The sequence below is a fragment of the Dermacentor variabilis genome, chromosome 2 (genome assembly GCF_050947875.1).
Source record: "Dermacentor variabilis isolate Ectoservices chromosome 2, ASM5094787v1, whole genome shotgun sequence".
NCBI lineage: Eukaryota > Metazoa > Arthropoda > Arachnida > Ixodida > Ixodidae > Dermacentor > Dermacentor variabilis.
The window spans coordinates 225,988,331-226,014,653 of NC_134569.1; the positions used below are offsets into that span (position 1 = coordinate 225,988,331).

Here is a 26,323-nt window from a genome sequence, read left to right on the forward strand (position 1 = left end):
AAATGAAGACCGCAGCATACGAGGGAATTCAAACTCGTTTTCAGCTCGCTTCGGCACTCCCGAAGCAGCCGACGCGGCCGCTATGTCCACGTGATCCCTCCTAGCACGTCACGCCGACGGTGGCGCCAGCTTTTCCAGTGGTGGAGCTCGAGGCCAATAGATGAAAATGCCTTGCACGCAACGCTGTAAAAAGTTGGCTCCTTCTTACTTAGCAAGCATGCACCCGAACTGGAGAGGAAGTTTTCAACCAGACGCCCTCTGGCATCACACCTATAGTCACACCACAAGGTATGATGGGCATTTAAGTCTCCAACGACAATGTAGGTTTCCGGAAGTTGCGCAATGAAGCTTTCAAATTCAGTTTTGGAGAGTTGACAGTTGGGAGGAATGTATAAGGATGCAATTGTCAGCAGCTTACTAAAAAGCACTGCTCTGACTGCAACTGCCTCTAGGGGCGTTTTAAGCTGTAACTGCCGGCAAGCAACACTCTTATCTACTATTACTGGCACACCGCCCAACGAGGCAAGGGCCTTGTTGCGGTATTTTCAGAAAATGGCATACAGTCGGAGAAAGTTTGTTTGTGAAGGTTTAAGATATGTTTCTTGGACACACAGCACCTTTCGGGTGTACCTATGTAAATGTTCCTTAATGTCGTCTAGGTTGTGGAGTAAACCCCTCACATTGCACTGTAATATCTGTGTGTCCATATTATGTATACTGTGTGCTGTGTGTCGAAGATATATAGATTAGATTAGCTCACGAGGCCTTTCCAGGCCCCGTGATACGGAATTTTTCTTTCTTCCCGGTGCGCTCGAGAGAGCTGCGCCGTTGCTTGGGCGTCTGAGACGCCGGAGTTGTACTTGTTGTCTCCCTCGACTCCTCTGATGTGGTGGATAGGGCCTGCGCAGCGGGCACGTTCGCGGGGGTGGTGGGCCTATCGACACGCGTGGTGGCCTTGGGTCCAACAGGCCCGAGGGTCTGTTGTTCGTTCTTTGCGGGGGCTGGAACAGCGCTGGCGGTTCCGGCCGGTGGGGCCGATGGCGTGACTGCCATCACACTCCGTGTGACTTGGGCGGCTGCCGAATGATGTAGCACTGCCCCCCGGCGCGCCACATTGGTGTAGGACGGACTAGATTGGTTCAACGAGAAGCGCTTGCGCGCCTTTTGGAATGAAAGGTTCAGTTTGATTTTGATTTCGATGATTTGTTTTTTCCAGGATAGGCAAGAACGGGAGTACGGTGGATGATCCCCGTCACAGTTAACACAATGGGTGGTGGAAGAGCAAGTGTCAGGTGAGTGCTCGTTTGATGCACTTTTTGCACAAGTAGTGCGCCCTCGGCAGCTTTGTGACCCGTGCCCGAACCGCTAACACTTGAAGCATCGGCGTGGGTTAGGAATGTATGGCCTTACACGGAGTTTGCAGGATCCTGTTTTTATTGATTCTGGTAAATTACTAGTTCCAAAAGTTAGGACTACGTGTTTTGTGGGGATGTCCTTGCCATCCCGCCTAATCGTTATTCTCTGGACCTTTACTACATTTTGATCTTGCCATCCCTCCAGTAGCTCACTTTCACTAAGGTCGAGCAGGTCATATTCAGAGACGACACCGCGGACAGTGTTCAAAGATCTGTGTGGGCCTACTGAAACTGGAATGTCCCCAAAAGCAATTAGTTTTGACAATTTACTGTACTGTGTATTGTCACGAAGTTCAAGAAGGAGATTACCGCTTGCCATTTTAGTGGGAAGCGGTAATTTTTAGAAGTACCGTAGACTTTGTAGCCTGGGCCAATGGAGTTTGCCAACGATCTTGCCACAACAAAAGGAGACATTGTTCGGACTGTCTTGCTTTCATATTGACTGTGAATAACATGGTATTTTGGGAATGTTTCTTTCTGACTCATGAAGCAGTTGAATGAATCTTCGGTGCGCCCCCTCTTTAAGGAGCGATGAGGGAGTGGAGGGAAAGTTGATTCCATAAGTAATAATAATATATTCGGCAGGGATGGCCGCCACCTACCATGGAGCCCAAGCAGGGACGACACAGGACGAGAAGTATTCAGTTCTGCGCACGCCAGCGGTACATCCCCACTATAACCAAATACCTATACCCGAGGCTGGGCATAATGTACAAGGTTAACCCTTGCCGCCAGGAAATCCGGAAGTAATAAGAAGTGAAGAGAAGACAGGAAAGAGGAAAAGGTGAGAGAGAAAGACGAAGATGGAGAGGAGGACAGGAAAAGGCGACTACCGATTTCCCCCAGGTGGGTCAGCCTAGAGGCAGTGGCGTAGCTAGGCTGTCTGGCACCCGGGGCCCATAGGTCTTCTGTCACCCCCCCCCCAGGTGTAGCCGGCGGAAGGAGGGGTGTCTTCAGACGTATATGACACTCCTCCCCCCCCCGCTGGCCCCTTGCACCCGGGGCCCACGGCCCCCCGCCCCCCCCCCCCCTGTTGTTACGCCACTGCCTGGAGGTGCCGTCTATGTGAAGCAGAGGTCAAAGGGGTGTGTTGCCTCCGCCGGGGGGCCTTAAAGGTCCAAACACCCAGCATCGGCTCAACCCCCAGGATCCCCCTTTCCCCGGACACGGCTAAGCCGCGCACGGCTACACGCGGGAGGGTCCAACCCTCGTGTGCTCGGGTACGTGGTGTCGCAACACACCAAACGCCTGTTTGCGCAGACGCCCCTGCGGGGAGCTGCAAAAGCAAGCTGGCTTCGTAGTTCATTCGGGAAATTTTAAGTGCAGTTCCAGCAATTTACGCGTTCACGGTATACAGCTTCTTAAGTTAATCCAACGGCTTCGTCCTGTACCGTCTTTCCGAGACTGATGCACGAGCTTCGGACTCGGCGACATTGCACATCCTGAAATGGCTGTGCCTCTACTTCGACATCGGCGCGAGTCTTGCTTGCATTTATGCTAGCTCTACCGCAGCCAGTAGCGATAATTTTTGCTCATCTTTGTTTGCTGCTCATCTTTTTGAGTAGGCAACCAGGGCCCACTCCTATCATTACGTCACGCGCCACTCGCGTTTTTGTCAAAAAGGAACATGTTCTTTCACGGGCTTATTGGAGCTCTTAGAGTAAAAGGACTATGCATATGACTATAAAGTCAGCATGCATATCGAGCTGATTTTGGTTCTGACGGCATTTATAATTGGCTGCGTATATCTTAGAGGGAAGGACACTTTTGCAACGCCGCTCAGAATGGGCGGCCAGAGGTGTTTGCTGTACAAAGGTTCAGTGCGCCTCAGCGTGACTACCTACACTAACGCGACATTCAGGTTTTGTTGTGGTTTAGTTAATGGGTCCTGAATGTTCTAAGAAAGACAGCGTTGTTGATGGCTCTATATAAATCCTGGCTTTTCCGTATCTGGTGCACATAAGCCTCTGCTACAAGAACTTCCTTTCCACATTGCTTGCTGTGTGGTACATAGTTGAAGTGAAAATAGGGCCTTGGGAGCTGGCATCGTAGATGCAGCCAAGGAGCGCCCGCTGCGTAAATCTGTCTTGATAATGATCGCAAAACCTTCACCAAAAATGTTACAGGGTTAAAAACAGTCAGACGTATAGTTACAGGAGATTTACAATAATTGTAGCAGCTGACAAGATGGTAGATAGCGCACAAAGTCCAGAGCGTCGTCTTCTTCCGACCAAGATGGAAACATCTCCTTTGTCAGCGTGTCACAATATAGATGAACTTGAAGGCCCATTTCACGCACAATCAGCCTCAGCGACTTGTTTTCGCTTGTGTTTTGCAGCTAGTCCCAACTCATTCACTCAAAGCCCGCATACACCTAAATGCAACAATTGGCGTAAGGCGAAAGCTCAATTAAGAATAACAAAAATGCGTAATAATGTACTCAAAGCAAAGCACTAATTTGTTGTAGGAAGGCGCCGTAGAGAAGAACAGAAGGGAGCGCCCTATGATTGACATTCTCAGGTCTTTTTATAGAGGGCAGAAACTCCTCGCAAAGCGTTTATGTTGTGACTAGAAAAAGATTTCCACTTATAATTTCTTGAGAATGTGGTGGCTATGCCATTCTTGATTAGGTTGAGGCGGTCACGAAGGTGAGCCACGACGACGGACGAAATACAGCAGGAAAGTGATTCAGTCCTGCTCGGCAATAGTCAGCTGAATAAGGGAACAGTTCCGAGCGACAATGAAAATGGCATATGTGAATAAAGATGGTGGCACAATGGTTTCCACATGTGAATGAATAGCAGTGAGAGATGTTGAGGCAGGCTCACGGAAGAAATAAAGGGATGTTGATCAAAAAGAGCCGACGACGATGGTGCAGGTTCGTGCTGGGCGTGCATGCAAAAAGCGTGCGGCAGCTAATAATGTATGAAAAAATAGTCAGAAGGTTAAGTGATTTTTTTAGGACCGAGCGGTGGCAAGTGCATCTTACCGTGGTCCTGCCTGCCTCTCTTCGCTTAGGGGAGGGGAGATGGAAATTCAGTAGCCGGTCACTGGGGTCATGTGTCTCTGGCAAGTATCTGCCAAACGACAAGAATGCATTCGGTTGATCACAATATTCAGATTTAAGTTGACGGTCTTGGGGAACAAACAAAGCTGGAGAGAAATATCAGGATAGCAGCGAAGTAATCAGCAGAGCATAGGAATACCAATAGAGGTGGCGCCATGACTGTCCATGATTTATTGAAGCAAAGTGGAATCGTTGAGGTCATACTTTAACCAAATGGTTCAACCGTATATCAATAGTGTGAAGGAAGCTTCATTGGCTTTTTCCGCTTATTCATAGGCTACACGTGTCTCCTGCGCTTAGCTTCATTGACTTACCCGTTGTGTGGGTTTTCCTCAGAGAAACTAAACCTATTGAAGCCATTGATTACCCTGACTACTCCTAATGCTAAGGATATGTTGACGTATGTCATGCTTTGCCAGCGCAGGGACAAGACAGCAGCTTCTTTCAGCATATGTCACAGGCAATATGTCACAGAAACAAAGATGAGAGCGATGCTGCTGCACACGAAGCCATAGGGAGTAGCGTATAGGAGGGCTCTAGATTGCGTTAGAACTGCGTACTTTAGCACGCACTGCAGCCGAAGTACCCGAGTGCTTTCGCCTTCTGATCTAAGACGTAATGCTCCGCACTGGCGCGAATGGAGCACATTTGCCTATGATACGCCTGAAGTTGCAGAAACCACTTGGGAGACGCATTTTATCGTCAGCTCTCATATTCAAAGTTCGGCGCAAAAGCTTCTTCTCTTCTGACCGTTGCTTGTCACGAGTGGGTTGCAACCGAGCCATTCCATTAGCTTCGCCCCATGTCGCCGCATTTCTTTCTGCGTCAACTCAGCCCAGATACGAGTGCCCAGAACACCGTCGTACAACTAAATGTAGTGGCCGAACGGCCAACTCTTTCCTCGTGTCGTGTGTTATGCACTTGTCGCGCTGCTCGAAGCGCGTCCCTCCGGGCGTCGGTGACCCCTAGTCGCACCCCTGCGGTCACGGTGCCATCGACCTACGGGCGCCACGGGGGCTCCCACGAGATCTCTGGGCGTTGGAACGCTGGGTGGCGTCGAGTCAAAAAGCTTGACTCGCAGTCCAGTTGCGAGCTCTTTCCTTCCGGAACTCCGGCCGTGGTCTGCAGCTCGGGGCGGCGGAAGCAAGCGGTGAGTCGCACGTGCTGGCCTGCGACTGCAATCGCAGCTGGCAGTTTATTCTGGCCCACGATTCGCCAGCGCATAAACGTTCACACCCGATTCACTTTACTGAGGCTGTGAATAGGCTCTGAGCCGTAATTTTTACTTTATTTTATAGCTTACGGAAGAACAGAATCCGAAAAAGATAGAACTTCGCTTGTTTTCAACTGAGAAATCGTTTATTTATCTTTCTAGAAAATTATCTAAAGCGGGCTACGGTTGTGAGTGAACGACCGGCTGACGAGTTTTGGCGTTGCGTTGTGAGCGCGTTAAGGGGTCGGTGACATACGATGTGAAACACAGCGTAAATTACTGGGGCAAAATAAAGGAACGCAGGCAGAGCTAGCAGAGTCCCATCAAGCTGTTTTAGTCGGAATGAGGGTGTTTGAAGAGAGAAAAGGAACAAGAGGCAAAACACACATTAACATATGGGCGTCGCAAATAAACATCATACATATATTTCGCCCTTGTGTGCGTGTGAGTGAAGCGTGTTGTGAAGCGTGCTTTCTGTATTGTTCACAGAAGCCGATATAAAACGTACTAATGATTCCGCAAAGGCTGTGGAAATTAAGAATCTTGTAGGCGATGCGTAGATGTATTTACCGAAATATATGATATACTATTGAGAAAAAGTACTTATTAAGCCAAGTATAAAATTTCCAACCATATTTAATGCAATCGCCCTACGTTTCGAAGTGGTTCAGGCTCCGTTTATGCTATTTATCCACCTCACTGAGACTGTTGAGGTTCTTTATTGATCTAGTTAACTACCACTTAGAAAAGCTTAAGAGATGCGGCCTTCCGATCACCTTGCACGAGGAGGGTAGTGAAACTCCCTATAGCTCGTTAATTGCTGGAGTACAAGGTGAAAAGACGTTACCGTACTCAGTGTACCTTGTAAAACTATATACAGAGCGCTGGTACGTTTTCCTAATAGAGCGTGTTATCACATTCATACAAAGTTTGCTAATAGCTTAGCATAATGTTGCCTGCTAAATGTAGTGGCCGAAGGGCCAACTCTTTCCTCGTGTAGTGTGTTTTGCGTACTGCTTATACATAGTCAATTTCTTTCCCTTTAGGCAACAGGGGCAAGAATGTTTCAAGAAAACAACACCGCTAACTTTAACGACCAACTTGATTGCTAAACGCTATCTGATTACGAAACATTCCTTAAAAAGACCGAATAGGCTAGAACAAGTTGCATCGTTCGTTGTGGCCATGGGGGCTAGATTTTGAGCATAAACTGCGTCCATTAAACAAAGATATGAGTGCTGCTGTCATCGTTCCAGAATAATCTTTCTCTGCGCATTTATTGCTAAAACCAATTTACACCTAGTCAACTATACATGTGATTACCAGTACACGTGCAGCTAGTCGACAATTACCTCTTTGCAATACTTGGAGTTTATGGATCCCGAATATTACAAAAACGAGACTATCGACAAGGAGTAAGCACTCTTTAGTGTCGCTTTAAAGACTTCAGCTGTGTAATTTCCTCGACATGATTCATTGTAACAGTCTCTATTCGAAGAGCACAATTTCTGCAACGCCTACTTTTTTACGCAATATTGGGCTAAATAGATCACCTACACGGTGAGAGAAAATAGCCGAACTATAACAATCAAGAGCACCGTTAAGGCCTCCGCTCTTCCGAAGTATCCAAGTTTGCTCAAACCTCCGTGTATGAGGTAGTTAGTGGTTTATTTTTCTCACTCCTGTCAGCACTGTTATCTCACTCGAAACTTTAGTTTCTTTTTACCTGATACTGAAAAGCTTCAGGGCCGACAATTCCTCTGTGAAAAGAATGTCAATTGAGAGTGAAAACATGCGCTTTTTCGCGAGCTTCCAGGAATAAGGAAGTTATCATGACACTTGTACATAGCGGTCACTTAGCGGTCTGTTAGCGCTATATAGCGGGGTACTGGTGGCGCGGCGGTTCGACTATAGGAAAGAAATTCTAATATTAGCATACCAAGGTCGACTTTTTGCCTGCGTTTGTTCGCGGTGTCAAATTTAACCGTGTTGACTTCTCGGCTCATTTGTAACGTCTTCATATTGCTCACCGCCAAACTCACATCATTATTTTATTTGCTGTAAAACAGAGCGAGTGAGCGCAAACTACTTTTGACGAGTGGTACTTTTGTAGCTCCGGCGGTGTGCGGGAAGTCGGAGATGGAAGCTAACTGCTTGTCAAACATGGAGCATGTGAAGTAACCGTTTTAAAAATTAAGCAGATGACAGTGGTTATATAATTTCTAAAGCTATCGCTTTAAATCTGCATTGCATACCTATATGCTTGGTTGAATAAGTTGCTCATATTGGCAATGTCTTCGCTACAATGCGCCAAGCACATAATCCTCGACCACATTAAATATACTAGGCGCTTTGCCTTTGTCAAAAATGAAAATTATCACACACTGTCCAGACTGTCCTCAGCATATCTTTCAACGGTCTGTTCAACTTCTTGGAGATGTGCGTTGAGTGACAAACTTTGAGAATCATCACGCGCAAGAGCGCAGTCGTCTGCAGTTTCTTTTCATTTTTTATTTGTTAATGAACCCTTCTATTATCATAAATTCCCTTTATCCCCGTTACCAAAGCGCAGGGTAGCCAGTCGGAGCATATGTTGGGTGATATCTCTGTCTTTCCCTTTCTTTATATATTTCTCCTACGGGTGCGTCTGTAAGGATGCATGAAATAAAGAGTAGTACGCCAAACAGGAGAACTAGAATAAAATCTTTATTTTTGTGGCGCATGCGTCGACGATGCTACAACGCGCCTACAGCAAATACATTTCTGTCGTGATGATTACACTGGATGGACGGCTATAATTTGAAGGATGTAATCTTAGTATAAAGACTTGCTTGTCAAGAATTTCTTTCAAATTCGAACTGCTCATAAGTACTAAATTTCTTTCCCTTTAGGTAACAGGGGCAAGAATGTTTGAAGAAAATAACACCGCTGACTTTAGCTATAGAATCTTCGTTCCATACGGAAACCAGTTTTTTTTTTGTTGATGTAGTAAGTAATCTTTTTCTAGACTTGTGATGTTTATGGTAAAGCGGCAATTGTTGCAAAAGCATAGGCTTTCTATGCCAGTCCGCCTTTGTGGTGTCATCCTCTTCCTTCAGCCGGGCTTCCTCACGCTTTCACAGCGTTTCCTGTCAGGCCCGACATGCCGAGCACGCGCGCCGCCCGTGACCCGCTGTCCCGCCGTGACAGCGGCTGCAGCTCCGCGTCCATGGCAAGCGTCTTCCTGGTGGTGGCCCTGGTGGCTTTCCCCGCAGGCTGCTCCATAGGTCCCGAGGAGAGCTGTCAGCTGCGGCCCGTCATACACGTGCTCAAGCAGCCAGGCTGCCAGCCCAAGCCCATACCGTCATTCGCTTGCCAGGGATCGTGTTCGTCCTACGTCCAGGTACACGTAAGCCGTGTTTGATATCAACTGAAGCGGTCCATCGTGTTTGCAAAGAGAGTGACACGCTCAGTACAGTAAGGTAGACGTTCTTGCGCACGAAATGTGATTTATTTGCTTTGTGTTTGTGGCGTCAATATTGCGATAAGCGTTCACCAAGTTTGGTTATGGAAAACGGGTCCTGATTGTGTTGTCATCAATTAAACCCTGGTAGCGGATGGAAGCGCTGCAAGGGCCCTGTAATTGTTGTTTAAATTAGAATACGTAAACACTTTTCAATGATCACCCGAACAGGAATAACAATGCTAACACATTTTTTACTGCAATAATATATAGGTACGGAAGCCAGGTATACCAAAGCTATAGAGGACTGGATTGGCATCGTTTGGCAGGCGCTGAAGAACTATAAATTCAAATTCCTTAGAGAATTTTTAAGGAAGTTACCAACATGACACAAAACGTATGAAAGAAAGAAAAGCACAAATATTCGAAACGAAATCCTAATAGGTCCGGCCGACAGTAGCAACTAGATTTAGGCGCGCAACAAATAAAATATGTGTGCCTGTAACATAACACAGGGTAAGATAAGAGTATTGATTTACTGTAGCTGTTAAACACTTGTGAAACGCGAAACACGTTAAAGCAGGAAGGCAAATACATTTTAGCCTAAGCGCCTCCTCATACTCTTTTTGAAGCATCTTCTTTGAACTAGCAGAACACTATGTCGCAGTGAACTCAAAAGTCAGGGTACACCAAATTTCTACCTTTTTTCCCTCACTTTGCTCCTGCTTGCTGCCCCTGTCTTGCCGTTTGTGCAACGCAGACCACTGGGTTGTGTGTAAACATTCTTGAACAATCCCCGAGAAGGAGTATGTGCACTGGGTATTATTATTATTATTATTATTATTATTAGATAAGAACACACATACACAATCAGAGAGGGAAACAGGGAAGGATCAGCCTGGCAACTGCCACCGAGACGGGACCAAAGGCTGCTTCCTCTTTCGGAAGAAGGGGATACAAAAGGAAGTTGAAGATGAGGAGACGGGAAGTAAAAAGGACCGACACAGCAAGATGACAGGCCAGAAAGACGAAATTCAAGCCAGAATATATACGCGGGATAAACTCCAAAAAATGCACGGAGGTCGCACTAATAACGGAGGAATGTAAAAGTGCAAAAGAAAAAGTTACCAGAAAGTGTTTCATTCCTTGCAAACCCTCACTCACGGGAAACCAAGCCAGTTTCTTATAGAAAAGTAAGCTGGGTACGATAAGCCTGATCGCGTCAAAAAGCACAGTCACTCAGAGGCAATGATCAAGCGTCGTACACTGCAGTCCAAGTAGGCTAACTCCCTTGAAAGCGACGTGCGCTGCGAAAAGAAAGCCGAGAACTCTAATATAAGGTGCTCCAATATCCCTCATGAGCCGCAAGAAGCACATGACGGACTGTCTGCATATCCTTGGCGGTATAAACGTTCAGACACCAGGACACATTCAACCCTTCATGTGAACAGTAGAATTCTAACCCAACGAGGTAAGCCTCGACCACGGACACTGGAAGGAAAGGATGTTTTAGTAATACGCAGGTCTGAGCGCTATTTCAGACATCATCATCATAAGCAGCAGCCTGGCCATGCCCACTGCGGGGCAAGGGCCTCTCCCATACTTTTCCAACTACCCTGATCAGGTGCTAATTGTGGCCATGTTGTCCCTGCAAATTTCTTAATCTCAACCGCCCACCTAACGTTCTGCTGCCTCCTGCCACGCTTACCTTTCTTGCAATCCAATCAATAACCATTAAAGACCATCGGTTATCTTCCCTCCTCATTACATGTCCTGCCCATGCCCATTTTCTTTCTTGATTTCAACTAAGATGTAATTACCTCGCGTTTCTTCCCTGACCCCAATCTGCTGTTTTCTTATCCTTTAAAGTTACACCCATCATTCTTCTTTCCATAACTCGCTGCGTCGTCCTCAATTTAAGTAGAACCTTTTTTGCAAGCCTCCAGGTTTCTGCCCCGTACGTGAGTACTGGAAAGACGCAGCTGTTATATACTTTTCTCTTGAGGATAATGGCAACCTGCCGTTCATGATCGGAGAATGCCAGCCAAACGCACAACAGCCCATTCTTATTCTTCTGATTATTTCAGTCTCATGATCCGGATCTGCGGTCACTACCTGCCCTAAGTAGATGTATTCCCTTACCACTTCCAGTGCCTCACTACCTATCGTAAACTGCTGTTCTCTTCCGAGACTATTAAATATTAATTTAGATTTCTGGATATTAATCTTGAGACCAACCCTACTGCTTTGCCTATCCAGATCAGTGAGCACGCATTGAAATTTTCCCCTGAGTTACTAAACAAGGCAACATCATCAACAATCCGCAAGTTACTAAGGTATTCTCCATAACCTCTTATCCTCGATTCTTCCCAACCCAGGTCTCTGAATACCTCCTGTAAGCACGCTGCGAATAGCATTGCAGAGGTCGTATCTCTGTGCCTGACGTCCTTCTTTTATTGGGATTTTGTTGCTTTCATTATGGAGGACTACGGTGGCTGTGGAGCCGCTATGGATATATTTCAGTATTTTTGCATACGGCTCGTCCACACCCTGATTCCTTAATGTTTGCATGACTGCAGAGGTTTCGATTGAACGAAACGCTTTCTCGTAATCAATGGAAGCTATATATAAGGGTTGGTTATATTCCGCACATTTCTCTATCAGATTTTTGATAGTGTGAATATGGTTTATTGTTGAGTAGCCTTTACGAGATCCTGCCTGGTCCTTTGGTTTACAGAATCCTAAGGTGTTCGTGATTATACTTGAGATTACCTTAGTAAATACTTTGTAAGCAACGGACTGTAATCTGATCAGTCTATAGTTTTTCATGTCTTTGGCGTCCCCTTTCTTATGTATTAAGCCTATGTTAGCGTTCTTACAAGATTCCGGTACGCTCAAGGTCATGAGACATTGCGTATACAGGTGGGCCAGTTTTTCTAGAACAATCTGCCCACCATCCTTTAACAAATCTGCTGCTACCTGATCCTCCCCAGCTGCCTACCCCCTTTGGATAGCTCCCAAAGCTTTCTTTACCTCTACCGGCCTTACTTGTAGGATTTCAAATTCCTCTAGACAATTCCCTCTTTCCATTATTGTCCTGGATGCCATTGGTACTGTATAAATCTCTATAGAACTCCTCAGCCACTTGAACTATCTTATTCATATTAGTAATGGTATTGCCGGCTTTGACTCTTAATGCATACATCTGTTGCATGCGTGTCCCTAGTTTCTTGTTCACTGCTTTTAGGCGTCCACCGTTGCTGAGAGTATGCTCAATTTTATCCACATCATACTTCCTTGTGTCAAATATCTTACGCTTGTTGATTAACTTAAACAGTTCTGCCACTTCTATTCCAGCTGTAGGGATAGAGGCTTTCATTCACTGGCGTTTATTAATCAGATCTTTAGTCACCTTCGATAGCTTACGGGAATCCTGTCTAACGAAGTTACCACGAACTTCTATTGCACACTCCTTAATGATGCCCATAAGATTGTCGTTCATTGCTTGAACAGTAAGGTCCTCTTCCTGAGTTAAAGCCGTATACCTGTTCTGGAGATTCATCTGGAATTCCTCTATTTTCCCTCTTACCACTAACTCATTGTTTAGCTTCTGATGTACCAGTGTCTTTAGTTACCTCCTAAAGCCTAGGCTGATTCGAGATCTTACCATCCTATGGTCACTGCACAGCACCTTGCCGTGCACGTCCATATCTTGTATGATGCCAGGGTTAGCGCAGAGTATGAAGCCTGTTTCATTTCTAGTCTCGCCATTCAGGCTCCTCCACGTCCACTTTCGTTTGTGCCGCTTGAGGAAGGTATCCTTTATGCGCAAATTATTCAGTTCTGCAAACTACTAATAACTCTCCCCTGCAAATTCCTAGAACCTATGCCATATTCCCCCACTGACTTTTCTCCAGCCTGTTTCTTGCCTACCCTGGCATTGAAGTTGCCCATCAGTATAGTGTATTTTGATTTGACTTTGCGCATCGTCTATTCCACGTCTTCATAGAAGCTTTCGACTTCCTGGTCATCATGACTGGATGTAGGGGCGTAGCCCTGTACGACCTTCAATTTGTACCTCTTATTAAGTTTCACAACAAGACCTGCCATCCTCTCGTTAATGGTATAGAATTCCTGTATGCTACCAGATATATCCTTATTAATCAGGAATCCAACTCCTAGTTCTCGTCTGTGCACTATGCCCCGGTAGCACAGGACGTGCGCGCTGTTTAGCGCTTTATATGCTTCATTTGTCCTCCTAACTTCACTGAGCCCTATTATATCATATTTAATGCTGGCTAATTCCTACAATAGCACTGCTAGACTCGCTTTACTACATAACGCTCTAGCGTTAAACGCTGTCAAGTTCAGGTTCCAATGGCGGCCTGTGCGCATCCAGGCATTCTTAGCACCGTCTGCTGCAAAGCGGGGTATCGCTGTATCTGTGGAGTCCTGGTGGGATTCAACGGCAAATCAATAAGTCCAGGCGGTGCAATCGGTTGTTTTGACAACTTTCTATGTGACACATAGATAGAGTGATGCTTCGTGCGAGCAGCCGACGTATTCTAGCTGCATCTGAGGCTGACAATGGTATTAGTTCTTGTGGGCCTCGCTCAAGCGCGGTCTGAGCTGCAGTATTGGCATGTTCGTTACCCACAATGCCACATCGACCTCGCCACCATTGAAATCTGATGTAATGCCTTTGTTCGGTCAAGGTATAAACGATATTCTCTCATCTTGAATAGCAGTGCCTAGTGTGTTCGACGCCGTGGGGCTGATAGTAAATGCTGCAGCGCCGCTTTCGAATAGGTGAATAGAGATAATTTTTGAGGTTGTATTGACTGACCAGGGGAAGTGCTGCACGAAGAGTTGCAAGTCTCGCAGCCGTCGATATCGTCGAGTCACATGTCTCGAATGCAATTGTAGTTCCTCTTGCTGGGAGAACGACGGCTGCTGCATGACCCTAGAGAGATGTCAACCTATCAGTATATTTATTGATGTGACTGACGTGCCTCACATAAAAAGGGTCCAGAGATAGCTATTTAGTAGCAGGAGATGTCGGCTTGCTTTTTTTCCGGATTACTGGTATGTTAAGTTGCACTCCAGTGCCAACCAAGCACCAAGGATGATTCGATGGCTTAGTTTCCGGAGTGAAGCTTGATGGAAGACTGGTGCAATAAATAGAAATTGTAGGACATTACAACATTTGCGTCTTTCTTAAGGTAGTGAAGCACGAATGCTGGAACCGACGCAGGCAAGGAGCCTAATGTGCACTTCTACAGCATTTCCACAGCAGTGCGTTTTTGTATTGGGTAGCCATAGGGGATTTTAATAGTTGTCACTGTTGATGAGCATCTTGGAAAGTCGAGCTAAACCCTGAGAATTTGAACTTGAACAGCCTACAGTGCAGTAATATCTGCCGTGAAAGTCTTAGAAATTACGGGAACCTTCAGCTCAAGAAGCCCAGGAAGCAGTCCCTGTATAATTACAACATTGCGTGCATTAACATACCCCATGTTTTTACACCTATACATTTGGACAGCATAAATTTGTACAGCTTGAAAATTCTGCATCGGCGTTGTTTCATGCAGGCCACATGAGGGCTCCTAAAGATATCTCTATCACTCACAATAAGTTCTTGCGTAGGAAATCATTTGCCCGTTTATAGAAATGGCATAGGATGTTATTGGTTTGCGAGTAAACGGGCATCAGTACACAATTTTCTGATTATAATGAGAGACCTTGGCCGTGAAGGAACACCGTTGTCCGAGTGTCAGCTTTCTGAAGTCTTGCACGTATCCTAGGATGTGTCACAACCGATATGTAAACATATATGTTCTTTGCATACACTAAAATTTCGATTGTAGCTGGCAGGAGCTCAGTCAGGCCAATGAATGTAAGTTTTTACAAAGTAGGGCTTAGTACTCACCTTGGGGAAACGCTATTGACGGTGTAGTGTCGTGTGCTTGGGCCACTTTAGTACACGCAAAGAACGACCCTGAAGTAAGTAACCAGAGATCCATGGAAATACTTCACCTGGAAAGCCCATAATCTCGAGACCATCAGTGATGGCTCATGAAACGCGTATCGTATGCCGCCTTGAAATCTAAAAACAAAGCGGCAGATAAGTGTTTCCGTGATTTATGCCACGATATTAACGACATCATCGATCGATGAGTGACCCCGTCTGAAGCGAGCCATAAAATCTGAAGAAATGTAGAGCACTAAATGCCATTTTAAGCTTTCTTAATTCACTCGCTTCATGACTTTTCCCACACAAATGGCCAGAGCTATTCGGCGGTAGCATGCGAGTTCTAGTGAAAACTTACGCTCCAGGAGCGCGACAAAACGGCTTGCCTTCCGTCCTTCCAGCATGCGCAGCAGAGATGTAACGCTTCTCTCCGTGCCCACTCATTCATATTGCACAAGTAGCAATATATTATCCTATCTGGTCCCAGTGGTCCCGTCTGCTACACGTCTGCAAAAAGCGAGAGCCAGCTCATGGCCATCTATGGCAAAGAGAAAATTGATGCGACGAACAAGGTAGAAGGGGATATCACTTCGGGCTGGAGATGAATAAGTTATAGGTTGTTTTGTAGGGAATCCTCCCGCAAAAGCATTCTGCAACTTCAATATCGCATTGGCTTGGGAAAAGCGCAAGGCCTTTGAATTAGAAGTGCTGTTCAGGGAGTGAACGTAGACCACACACGAATCTTCAGAGCTGACATTGTCTTCCGGGTGTCTAGCCACTGGTAAAACAATGTCCACAATTGAGATGCCAATTTATCGATGTGATGCTAACCTTATTTTGCAATGGCCTGGCTGTTCTAGGGCCGTGAATCGATTTCTACGCCGGTCTCGTCGATCCGCTCGGGGGCGAAGCGCTCGATGTTGCTGCCACTCTGCTTGCGCTTCAGGGCAGTGTGATTGCCTACAGCGTGAGGCTTAGCGCGTCGGGCACACACTACTGAGTTGGTACAGACGTCCTGTATATGTTCAGGCTTAAAGCACTAATGACATTGAAGTGTCTTTCGAATGAATGGTAGAATAGGTAATTGTCACAAGTGGCCCCTTTTGAATATACAGGTTATACAATCACTTTCGGAAATCAGTTTCGCACATCACGTGCTACAGGGGCAGCGCAAACGCGTGGTAACAGCTCCCCCATTGGCGCGTTCGATGAGGACATGCAAGTGGCAAAATCACTACCATAAACTACACAAACTCTGGACGCGCTGTCCATAGGTAGCATGGCGCTGACTTTCATGCCCCCTAGCTCATTGACTGCTGACATTTCCAACGCACTACTGTGTGTAACACAAATTGCGAGGACATTTTTTACGTGTTTGTCCGGATATAATTAACCTCATTCGGCACGATACCTTCGAGAAAACGAATAGTGATTGCCTGCTCAACATTTGGAGATTGCCTGATGGTTCCGTGGGTACGAAATTAAATGAAATGTTCATTTCGCTCACCGATACAGGGCAGCCAAGAAGAGGGTACGCGTGGGAAAGAGCCGGTGGATGTGAGCTGTACACCGCCCGGCGTCGGTTGATCACATCAAAGCAGTTTGGTGAATACGGCCGTGACAGGTTTACAATTATAATTTAATATGCGATGTGTTTGCACGCATTTCAGACAACCCCAATATAGCAAGGCCGATATATAGTCGAGAAAACAATCATAACAAAGTAAGGCTACGTGCATAATTTTCCACTTGTGAAAAGGAGTGCAAACACTAACGCATGCCTTTCTGCTTTCCGAGCGCTATTACAAACCTATCTATTAACGGCAAAATAAAAGAAAACTGCATCACAGGGAACAAAGAATTATTACTTGTGATAAATGAATTATGCATATATTTTAGCGTTCTAGCACTTGATTAATAAATCAGGAAAACATATCAGGAAAAAGGGGTGACGTGCAGGGGTGACGTGCAGTATTGTGCGACAAAAGGGTAAAACCAGGAGGAATGGCGGCACACGTTAAAACAAGCACTAAAGCAAGTAACATAAATGCAGACAATATGAGAGCTTTATTATGTTAATCAGCAACCTTGTACATGCATGGCATTCTGAAGAAGATGGGATAAGGTCAGAGTTCAGGCCTAGACTGCAGAGTCATGGTACTCGCTGGGGCTGATGTTGTCGCCTTGCCAATTCTCCTTTTGGCCCTTTTTCTGCCCAAAGAGACAAAGCCATCAAATCATGAGTCATGTTCGATCAAAGAGTGCAGTAGAGTGTCCTCGGTGCCACTGAGTAAGCTTGACCTCTTTCTCGTCCAAGTCAGCCACGATCGTTTTTGGCCAGGCTACAGAGCAAGGTAACTCAGGAAAGGAATCTTTCCCCTGCCCCGCGGTCACAACATCCCGATCAGGTCGTGCCTGGCACTCTGCAAACTGGTGTGCCCAACGCACCACCTGTTGCAGGCAGTTAAAAAAACATAGTCAACTCCGGTCAGGCCTCCGAGATTGCGCGGTGGGCCGGCAGAGTGTCGGAGGGTGAGGCTTCGCCCTCGTGCATCAGTTTCATTAGCCGCGTGTCGATTTACGTAAAAAGCACGTACATAGCGCTGCGATCACGGACATGGGACAGAATATCTAGTTGCATGGCTTCGATACACAACTACGTGTGAGCAACTGATTGGGTGAGCAGACGACGTCCGGCGGCGCGTCCGTTCTCTTGCTTCGTGGGTGCAGGCCACCGGTTGTGCAGCACGTCGAGCGCGGACCGACACCACCTTCACGCCATCTACCGCATGGTGCTGGAAACCGGTTTCTTCCTCGCCACATTCGTAACGCTAAATCACCGCTCGCCCTTGCTGGCGCGGGTGGAATGATTCATCTCCTTAGTTGTCATTATTTGTGGGCCAGGCAGACCCCCCTGGCCACAACACGAAAAATAAGGTGCCAACAAATTTCCGAAGATTTCGCTAAACAACGGAAAACACTGAGATAAGCATTTATCCGACAAGAAGCTTCATCGTGGTCTAACGTTCACTGGAGAGGGGCGCATACCAATTGAATCAAGTTGACGTGAAATGGGTTAACTGTAGAGCCAAACATACGCAGAGCTGCATACCTAATGACGCAAGTTCGTTCGACAGTTGGTGTCGAACACAGTTCCGTGAGCACAGTAGCTCAATGCTCCACCCATCAATTCATAGAGAGAAAACGGTTAGCCATAGTCCCGCTAATGGAAAGGAACCCCGATATCAGAAAGTGAGTGAAGTGGCCTAAGAATACTAATCACGTTTTTGGCCAGACGTTGCACCAGCTAGCGTGTTCCTATGCCTGCGTACGTTCTAATTGTATCAGGCCACGTAGCTCTCTGGCGCCCTCGACTACACTTTCCTTCGCTTGCCAGCCATTCTGTAGCTCTAATAGGGTAGCTGTTATCTGCCCTAGGTAACACATGGTCGGCCCAAGGAAATTACTTCTCTTTAATCGCATCAATCATATTGCTTATCCCTGTTTGTTTTGTCTCACATGTTGCCTCACATGTTCGCACCAAGAAAAAACAGTTATTATTAGGCGAGAGGATGCTTGGGCCACTAACCATCAACTTGTGGCCGTGATGCCGTCGTTCCATCATCTCCATTTCACTATCGTCCTTAGACTCTGGTCATGTCGTCCGTCACGCCAGCGTAGTCACTCAGTCGTCCTCATCTCATTGCTGTCATTTCATCGTCGTCACGTTGCCGTGGTATAATAATTTGAGAAACATCAACCCGTAGCCATCATACTCTCCTTCCATCGATGTCATTCCTTCTTTGTCATTCCATCTTAACTATGCTTTCGTGATTCAATCGTTGTCATGATCGTCCTTCCAACCTCGTTATCCTGTTATGACATGCCATTGTCACCATTCCACCTTTATAGTACAGTTGTCGTGATGCCGTCGTTGTCACACCGTCGTCGTGCCATCCTCGACATTGCAGAAACATCGCCTAATTGTCGTCATGCCGTCGTCTTCATACTGTCTTCGTCGTTCCATTGACGTCATTCCGTTTTGGTCATTCCATCTTCGTCATGCAGTCGTCGTCATGTTGTCTTGATTACGGCCAACCCTACCGAAATAGTACCATTGCAATGTGGGCCAATGTGTTTGTATATCGCATATATCCAGAGCAATGAAAATGGCGCAATGACCACTACAGATTCAAGGCAAAGTTGTCTTCAGGAATAAGGTGCGTCATCTACATTTGTGTAATGCTAATTGTGTTATCGACAATCATCGTGAGATAAGTTCTGCGTGAATTTTTATTATGTAAATTTCCTTCTCATGATATAGGTTCCATGTGACTTACGTACATGGGCACAGATTCCAGAGGCTCACTGCTAACCACAAATTGTCATTATTTCGCTACGTCACATGGAAGAGTACGTTATTCGTCAGCTTATTATCGCTCAGCCCTACTCTTATATTTGTCAGCTTAGGTCGCGACTCATTTGCGTCATGTGTTTTACAGCGTTGCTGAAAACCGCAAGTAGCCGAGTTCTCTCCCTATGACTTACGGCTAATCATCCCACATGAGCGACATGTCATAAAAACATAGCTTACGTTTAATACCAGGACTTCGCAATATATTCCATGCAGGCAAATTGCTCTATTAAAAACAGTTGCAACTTCTTCACTAGTACTTTCCGCTTGGTTATCCAGGTGGATCTACAAGTACCTTGTACTGAATAGACTGCGCGTGGAGCCACAAGTGAAGCACTACTGATAGATATCCGTTCCGTTGTGATAAGATTATTCAGAAAAGTGCTCAAATTTGCTGTGAAACTAAACTACATTGAAGTAAGATTCCTCTGGAGCTCTGCGATATAGATTCTCGATAGACTTGTATTTGAACTGTATATAATTACTGACACGATCATTTTTTATTTCAGGAGACCGGCCTTTGCCACGAGCGGTTCTTGGATGAAATATCGCTGCATGAGCGCGAACTCGCTGCGCATTGCTTGCTGTGTGTGCGGTAGAAGACAGGCCAACATACAGCCGGGGCTTTCTTCCGCTTTGACCGAATACTGAATACGGCGTAGTCCTACAGTTGGGCATGAAGTTTCTCTTTCTATTTTGGGGCGCTGCCGGAATATTGCGACATAGCCGCATTGCTAAAGCCTAGCTTTTTTTAGGAGTATCGGCCCCGGCGGTGGTCCAAAAATAGCCTGCCGTCTTCCTGTGTGGCACTCATGATACCCAATCAGTAGCTTTGTAGATATGTAGGTACTGTGTCAAGACTAATTCCGCAGTATTCTGAAATATTTGCACTTACCATTGGTTTTAGTGCCCCGTGTCGCACGCGAACATCAGTTTTTTTTTGTCTCTTTCGCAAAATAAAGTATTGGTTAATGTTCTGCGCTGCACCCTCCCCAGTGTGGGATGTTCATCCTGTGCACGCCTTCCGGACGAGTCGCAGGTGTCCGGCTCCCGTTACTGGCAGGTGGAGCGGTCGTGCATGTGCTGCCAGGAGATGGGCGAGCGCGAGGCCACCAAGGCGGTGTTCTGCCCGAAAGGACCGGGCCCCAAGTTCCGCAAGCTGGTCACCCGGGCGCCGGTCGAGTGCATGTGCCGACCGTGCACAGCACCGGACGAAGCTTCGGTTCTGCCCCAAGAGTTCGTCGGCCTCTAACCCACCCAGTATGTGCAACTGAGTAGGGGAAGAAGACAGAAATAAACGCATTCCAATCCCACACAGGGCGGGATGTTGCGGTCCGTCACGTTTTCCCCATTATGTGATTGAAGGCATTAAAAAGCAGGATAGCGCAAATTTTCAGTCCCTGACTTCTATTATTGCTTCTTTTTCCCCTCATATTTATGTACAACGAACAAGCCTGAACGACTATTCTGCAGTAAAATACTCGCGGGTTAGGGCGCTCCGTCGGAAGTCTTGTCCTCGAGAAATCCAACAACGCAGATCCTGTTCTGTAGTAGACATTAAGAGATCTATAAACCCCCAGGCCAAGCCTGCTCTTATATGTTCAATGTATTTCTCAATGATGTGCCTACTTCCTTTGCATAAGAAGATCTCCGCTGGGACTGCAACAATCGCTCGCTGATTCGCGAAATGTTCTGACCTGCTAAGTTTGTTAACAAATGAACTAGCGATTTGCTCCGCTTGAAAAGCCGTACCGCACCATTTGCCATATTGCTCTCTTTTACGGCCTGTAAGCAAAAAAATGGAAGAGAAATGTGCGACGTTGTAGTATGACTAAAAATTACGGAGCCTAGCGAAGCGTGTGACCTAGTCAACGCTACAACGGGCAACTTAACGAAGTTCCGCGCACGCCAGTCCGCATCCGAGCCCAGAAGATATTCAATCATTCAAGCCTATTTAAGCGCCTGAGTAAAGAGACTACATACAGTAATTGGAAACACAGGTTTCTTACAAGAATGATAGTGCCTACGTAAGAATTTTAATTTATAGTATATTGAGTGGCAGAACGTGTACTGTTATGATTCTCGCCATTATTAGCAATAAATGCAAGAACTCATTGACAAGCTAATTGTACGTTGGCGAATTGCCATATCTGTTCCTCAATAAACGGTACGACTTTATGAGGTCAGGGTGAGTTCATCTTTCCCAGAAAGCGCTCCATAAGCTTCTGTGAGAGCTACACTTGTCAGCGCTCGTCCTCCAGCTATTATTCCTCTTTCCATTCGGGACACCAGTGGCGTTACCACTAGTATTGTCTATAGCTGCATAGAATTTCGGTATTTATAAGAGTTCGCAAATTGTAATATTAAGCCACTAAAAAAGAAGATAAAAGGCCACATTTTAAGAGCTATGACTAATAATAACTGTGCAAAATTATAATCGAAAAGAAAAGATATTTGATAGCGCGCACGATAGTGCGCACTATCAGATAGTATCGTATCATATCGTATCGTATCGATAGTGCGTATCAGATAGTAAACGGGGCTAGCCGATATTCTAATTGACATTAAGAGAAAGAAATGGTGCTGGGCAGGTCACGTAATGCGTGGAAGGGGTAACCGGTGGACCATTGAAGTTACAGAATAGGTGTCAAGAGAAAGGAAGCGCAGTCTAGGACGGCATAAAACTAAGTGGGGGTGATGAAATAAAAAAAAATTCGTAGCTGCAAATTGGAATCGGTGGGCGCAGGGCAGTGTTAACTGGAGATCGGCTTCGTCCTGCAGTGGACATAAAAATAGGCTCATGATAGTGATGATGATGAAGAAGAAGAAGAAGAATAAGATGATTATGATGATGATGATGATGAAGAGTGCCTAGTGCGTACCAAATACACAGCACGCATGATCAAATCTACAGCCCATGCGTCAGGATAATCACGCACATGTACTGATTGCCGCAGATGGTGTTTTATACCAAAGAAATAAATTTGGGAAGTTCGTCAACTTGTGAGGCCAAGTTAGAAAAGAACGCGAAAGCTGCAATTGCTTTCAGGGCTTAAGCAAGGCGCCGAGTAATGTCCGCATGCTTTTGAACGCTGTTCTCGATACAAAAGGCGGCAAAGAAAGGTAGCCTACCCGCGTTCCGATTGTCACAAGCACTACGACTCCAGAACTCGGTTCAGAAAGCACGTTTAAAACGCACTAGCAATAAAGGTTCGCTGGGCCTGCCAAATGCTATGACGACAGATATTCCAGATTGCGTGCAACTGCAGATGTTTTGTGCATTGCATAAAACCTATGATTAACGCGTAGGATTGGTGGGAATATACAGGAAAATAGGGTAGAATAAATAAATGAAGAAAATTGGCGAATATGTCCAGCTAATTAACGTACGCAGTTCTCTAATAGCGCGGCTATTTCTTGTTGGAAAACGGTGAAGTCCAGTCCCAGCTCGAGCAAAGAGTATCGATGTACACCGCACCAGCGACAGCGGGTTATTCATGAGCACACCGAGAAAAGACAGTGTGAAGAACACAAATGAAACGTGGAGAAAAATCACGACGAGAGCATGATGGTTGCGAAAGGGCACCATTCGAAGTGTTCTGACGTGATAATTATGAAACTGCGCCTTGTCACTGCTCAGAGGTGCGAGGCTTTCGAAGCAGACCGTCCGCTCCGCCAGGCCACTGAAAGCTCACCTTAACCGTGCTGCTTTAAAAAAAAAAACCTTCTTTGCCCTCATCCTGAAGGCACGCGAAGATCGTCTTCATTCCGAAACCGGGAAAGAAGCTTGACTTGCAGAACCTCAGTCCCATATCACTCAACTCCTGCTTAGTCAAATTGTTAGAGCACGTAATTCTAAGCAGGCTGCAGTACCACATGGACGACCTGAATTACTTCCTGTGCATTATGATAGGCTTCAGAGCAAATCTATCAGCGCAATAAATCATGCTAAGACTCTCAGAAGAGGTTTTACATCCTATTCACGGGAAAAGAAGTAGAGCTGTCCTAGCCCTAGATCTACAAAAGATTTTGACAATATTACGCATGAAGCAATCATGCTTGCATTGAAAGAACTCAATGTCGGGCACAAAACTTTCCATTGTATCAAAGCCATCCTCTCCGACAGGACCGCCCCGAACTCCAGTTACGCTCCATCGGATCTTCTACATTGCAACTTGGCAGCAAAGGAACCTCACAGGGATCAGTACTATCACCTTTCCTGTTTAACATCTGCCTTATGCGTCCAGGCAGCGGCTCGACAACACCGACGTTCACACTTGCAAGGGCTACCTCAGCGACCTGCAGGTCGCCTTCTCGTTCGAGACGAGCGCTCTGGGATGGACGTAGTTCGCGCTTGCGGGCGTTTCGACTGCAGTGAAGCTCGGTGTGCTCTAGTCCCGCATTCAAGCTCAGTGTGCTCTAGTCCCTCGCTATTCGCGATCTACCACGAGGACCTGAGTGAAGAGGAGGATTTAGTGGCGGATTTGTGGTGCATCGTGGCCATACAGGCCTTTCAAGCGAGTAGGCAATGACAACCGGGTGCACAAAATCTCGCGCACTACATCCAGGGCATCGCTGATTGGTTTAGCGGTTGCCTTCCTAAGTGTCGTCGAATACCTCCACTCGTCGGGGTCTCGGCGAGACTATAGGAAATCTCTACAAATACGGACAGCCTAACGGCCATCCCACCACCTGGGGCTTCCTGATCCGCCACTACTTCGCTTCTGCTGGGCCACCTCCTATACGGTCTACCTCCAGCCTACTCCTCCGGTCGAAACCACTGGGCCCTCCCGGCCGGGCTGCTCTGATGCTGCTAGGACGACCCTCTACCTTTCTCCCTCCTACCCTCTCTCTTTTAATAACACCTCCTCAACCCTGCTGGGGCTAAGCCGTGCTCCCGCATGGGTTGCAGAAGATAGTGCTAGCGTTTCCTCCTTGCCCACAAGAACCACTTCTCTCTCTTGCGACTCGCAGTCGCAAGTCTGGAAAATCAAGCAGCGTGCGACTGGTCTGCAAACATTTGCGAGTGTCGCTTTGCGACCAGAATGGTCAGACGACCTCTGCGACTCGCTAATGTGTCAAGGGGCCCTAAAGAATGCGAGCGGCAGAGTTCGCAGCGTGCGCCGGGAACGCGCGCAGGCGTTCTGCTTCCCGCTGGCGTGTCTTTCGCCAGACCAAAACGAGATTCGCCCGCCAACATTGCGGCCTGCCCTATATAGCAGTACAGCAATACGGGATTCTTATTGCACGTTCGAGACTTTTTTTTTTTTTTTGAGCTGCAAACAGTGTGCACTGTACGAGAAGATAGGTTTCACCGCAGCGCAATACGTGTATGAGTTGTAATGACATTTTAGTTACAACTGTTCATATAAGTTTCATATCCCAAGAGTGAAATGCAGCGAGAAGCTCGCGGAAGAAAATAGCCTTTACGCCCCCCTCAACCCATCGTTATCGATGTCTGCACAATCCACCTCTTTTCCTTTTCCTGCGCTACCCTCTGCCGCACGCCTCTGGAAACGTTCTGGAAGAATGCTGGGGCACTTTCGCCGGTTGACTTGGGTACCGGCGCCTAAGCTGAATTTGAGTCAGTTATGCGTTTTGTGGATAGCGACTAATTCCTGATGGCTTCTCCTGGGCAGCCTTTCGTTGGTGGAAGCCACGTAGCACTCACCAGTCATAGTGGGTGAAGAAGGCTGAGATACCTGTTGTGCCAACAGAACGGCCTATAAAGGTACGCTGAGCTCCGTACACCCAGGCGCATGCCCTGGGGAGTGTTGCCGCAAAATTCTGCACTTCCACCTTGCTTGTTGTGTTCCTCTTACACATTCTTTAGTCATTTCCCCTATTCAAGAAGTCTTCGAGTGCAGCCTTCCGCGTCTAATTTACCAAAGCGGAGCATTTGTTTACATCGACACCAACAGCCACCTGCGGATGGTTGTTAGCTTCAAATATTGTGGAAACGGCGCATTGCTGGAATGAAATAATCTCAAATTGTGGTAAAACATACATATGTTCGCAGTGAGCGGCTTTCCACCCAAGACGAGTCAATCTGAGCGGCCCTGCCACTTAAAGAACTGCAGCTGTGATCCAGATACATATATTCTGGGCTGCTATTTCTGATATTCGCTTTTATTTAACATCATCATAGCTACAGTTGGCGCGCGCTATAGAATACTATTACAGAAAACGACGCTCGAATAAGCGCTCACTTATAGACCGCATACAAGCGAGTTCCCATTGAGGATGCTATTGCTGACACCGTTTCCATATAACTGAGCGAGGCGGTTGCGTTTGCCGCTGTACCGAATGCGCTATCTCTTGTATGGCGTTTGACGCCGAAAGAAACAGTGCTTCCCCGGAATTAAGAAATGTGTCAGCATGACAACGTCTACAGACCAATCTACGTAGTGAATGCGACCGGTAGCTTTCCGAAACGGTAACGTACAGATGCTGTCCCAGCGCTGTGTTGCCGCTTCCCACGCTTACCTGCGTAGGCTCTGTACGATGTAAAGCGCAGTTGATATCAAATCACTAAGGCCAGAACTGAAGTATGAAAGAAGTTTTCTTTCTCCTAACTACTTACTTTACAAGTTCAGATCAACCGGTAGCGGGTGCACGAACTCGACAGCGCCAGGCCTAACCTTCACTGAACAGAATAAGTATTGGCTCAAACTTCATGTGCATGGCATGACAGGCCCGAATGTGGTGTGTTTCCACTTCGAATGCATGTTCCGGCTCATTTCGAGCACAATAAATCAGAAAAACAAGCGAAAGCCCTACGGCTATCGCGTATTCGGTTCG

The 26,323-nt window shown here is 46.6% G+C and overlaps 1 protein-coding gene across 1 annotated transcript; it reads left to right on the forward strand.

The window, feature by feature from the left end:
* Window positions 1–5,503: 5,503 nt before the first annotated feature.
* On the forward strand, window positions 5,504–20,896 carry Burs (Cuticle-tanning hormone bursicon). Its single transcript, XM_075679474.1, has 3 exons — window positions 5,504–5,632; window positions 8,818–9,077; window positions 20,562–20,896. The coding sequence occupies exons 2-3, from the start codon at window positions 8,838–8,840 to the stop codon at window positions 20,772–20,774; spliced, it is 453 nt and encodes a 150-aa protein (XP_075535589.1). The 5' UTR covers window positions 5,504–5,632; window positions 8,818–8,837; the 3' UTR covers window positions 20,775–20,896.
* The last annotated feature ends 5,427 nt before the right edge of the window (window positions 20,897–26,323 follow it).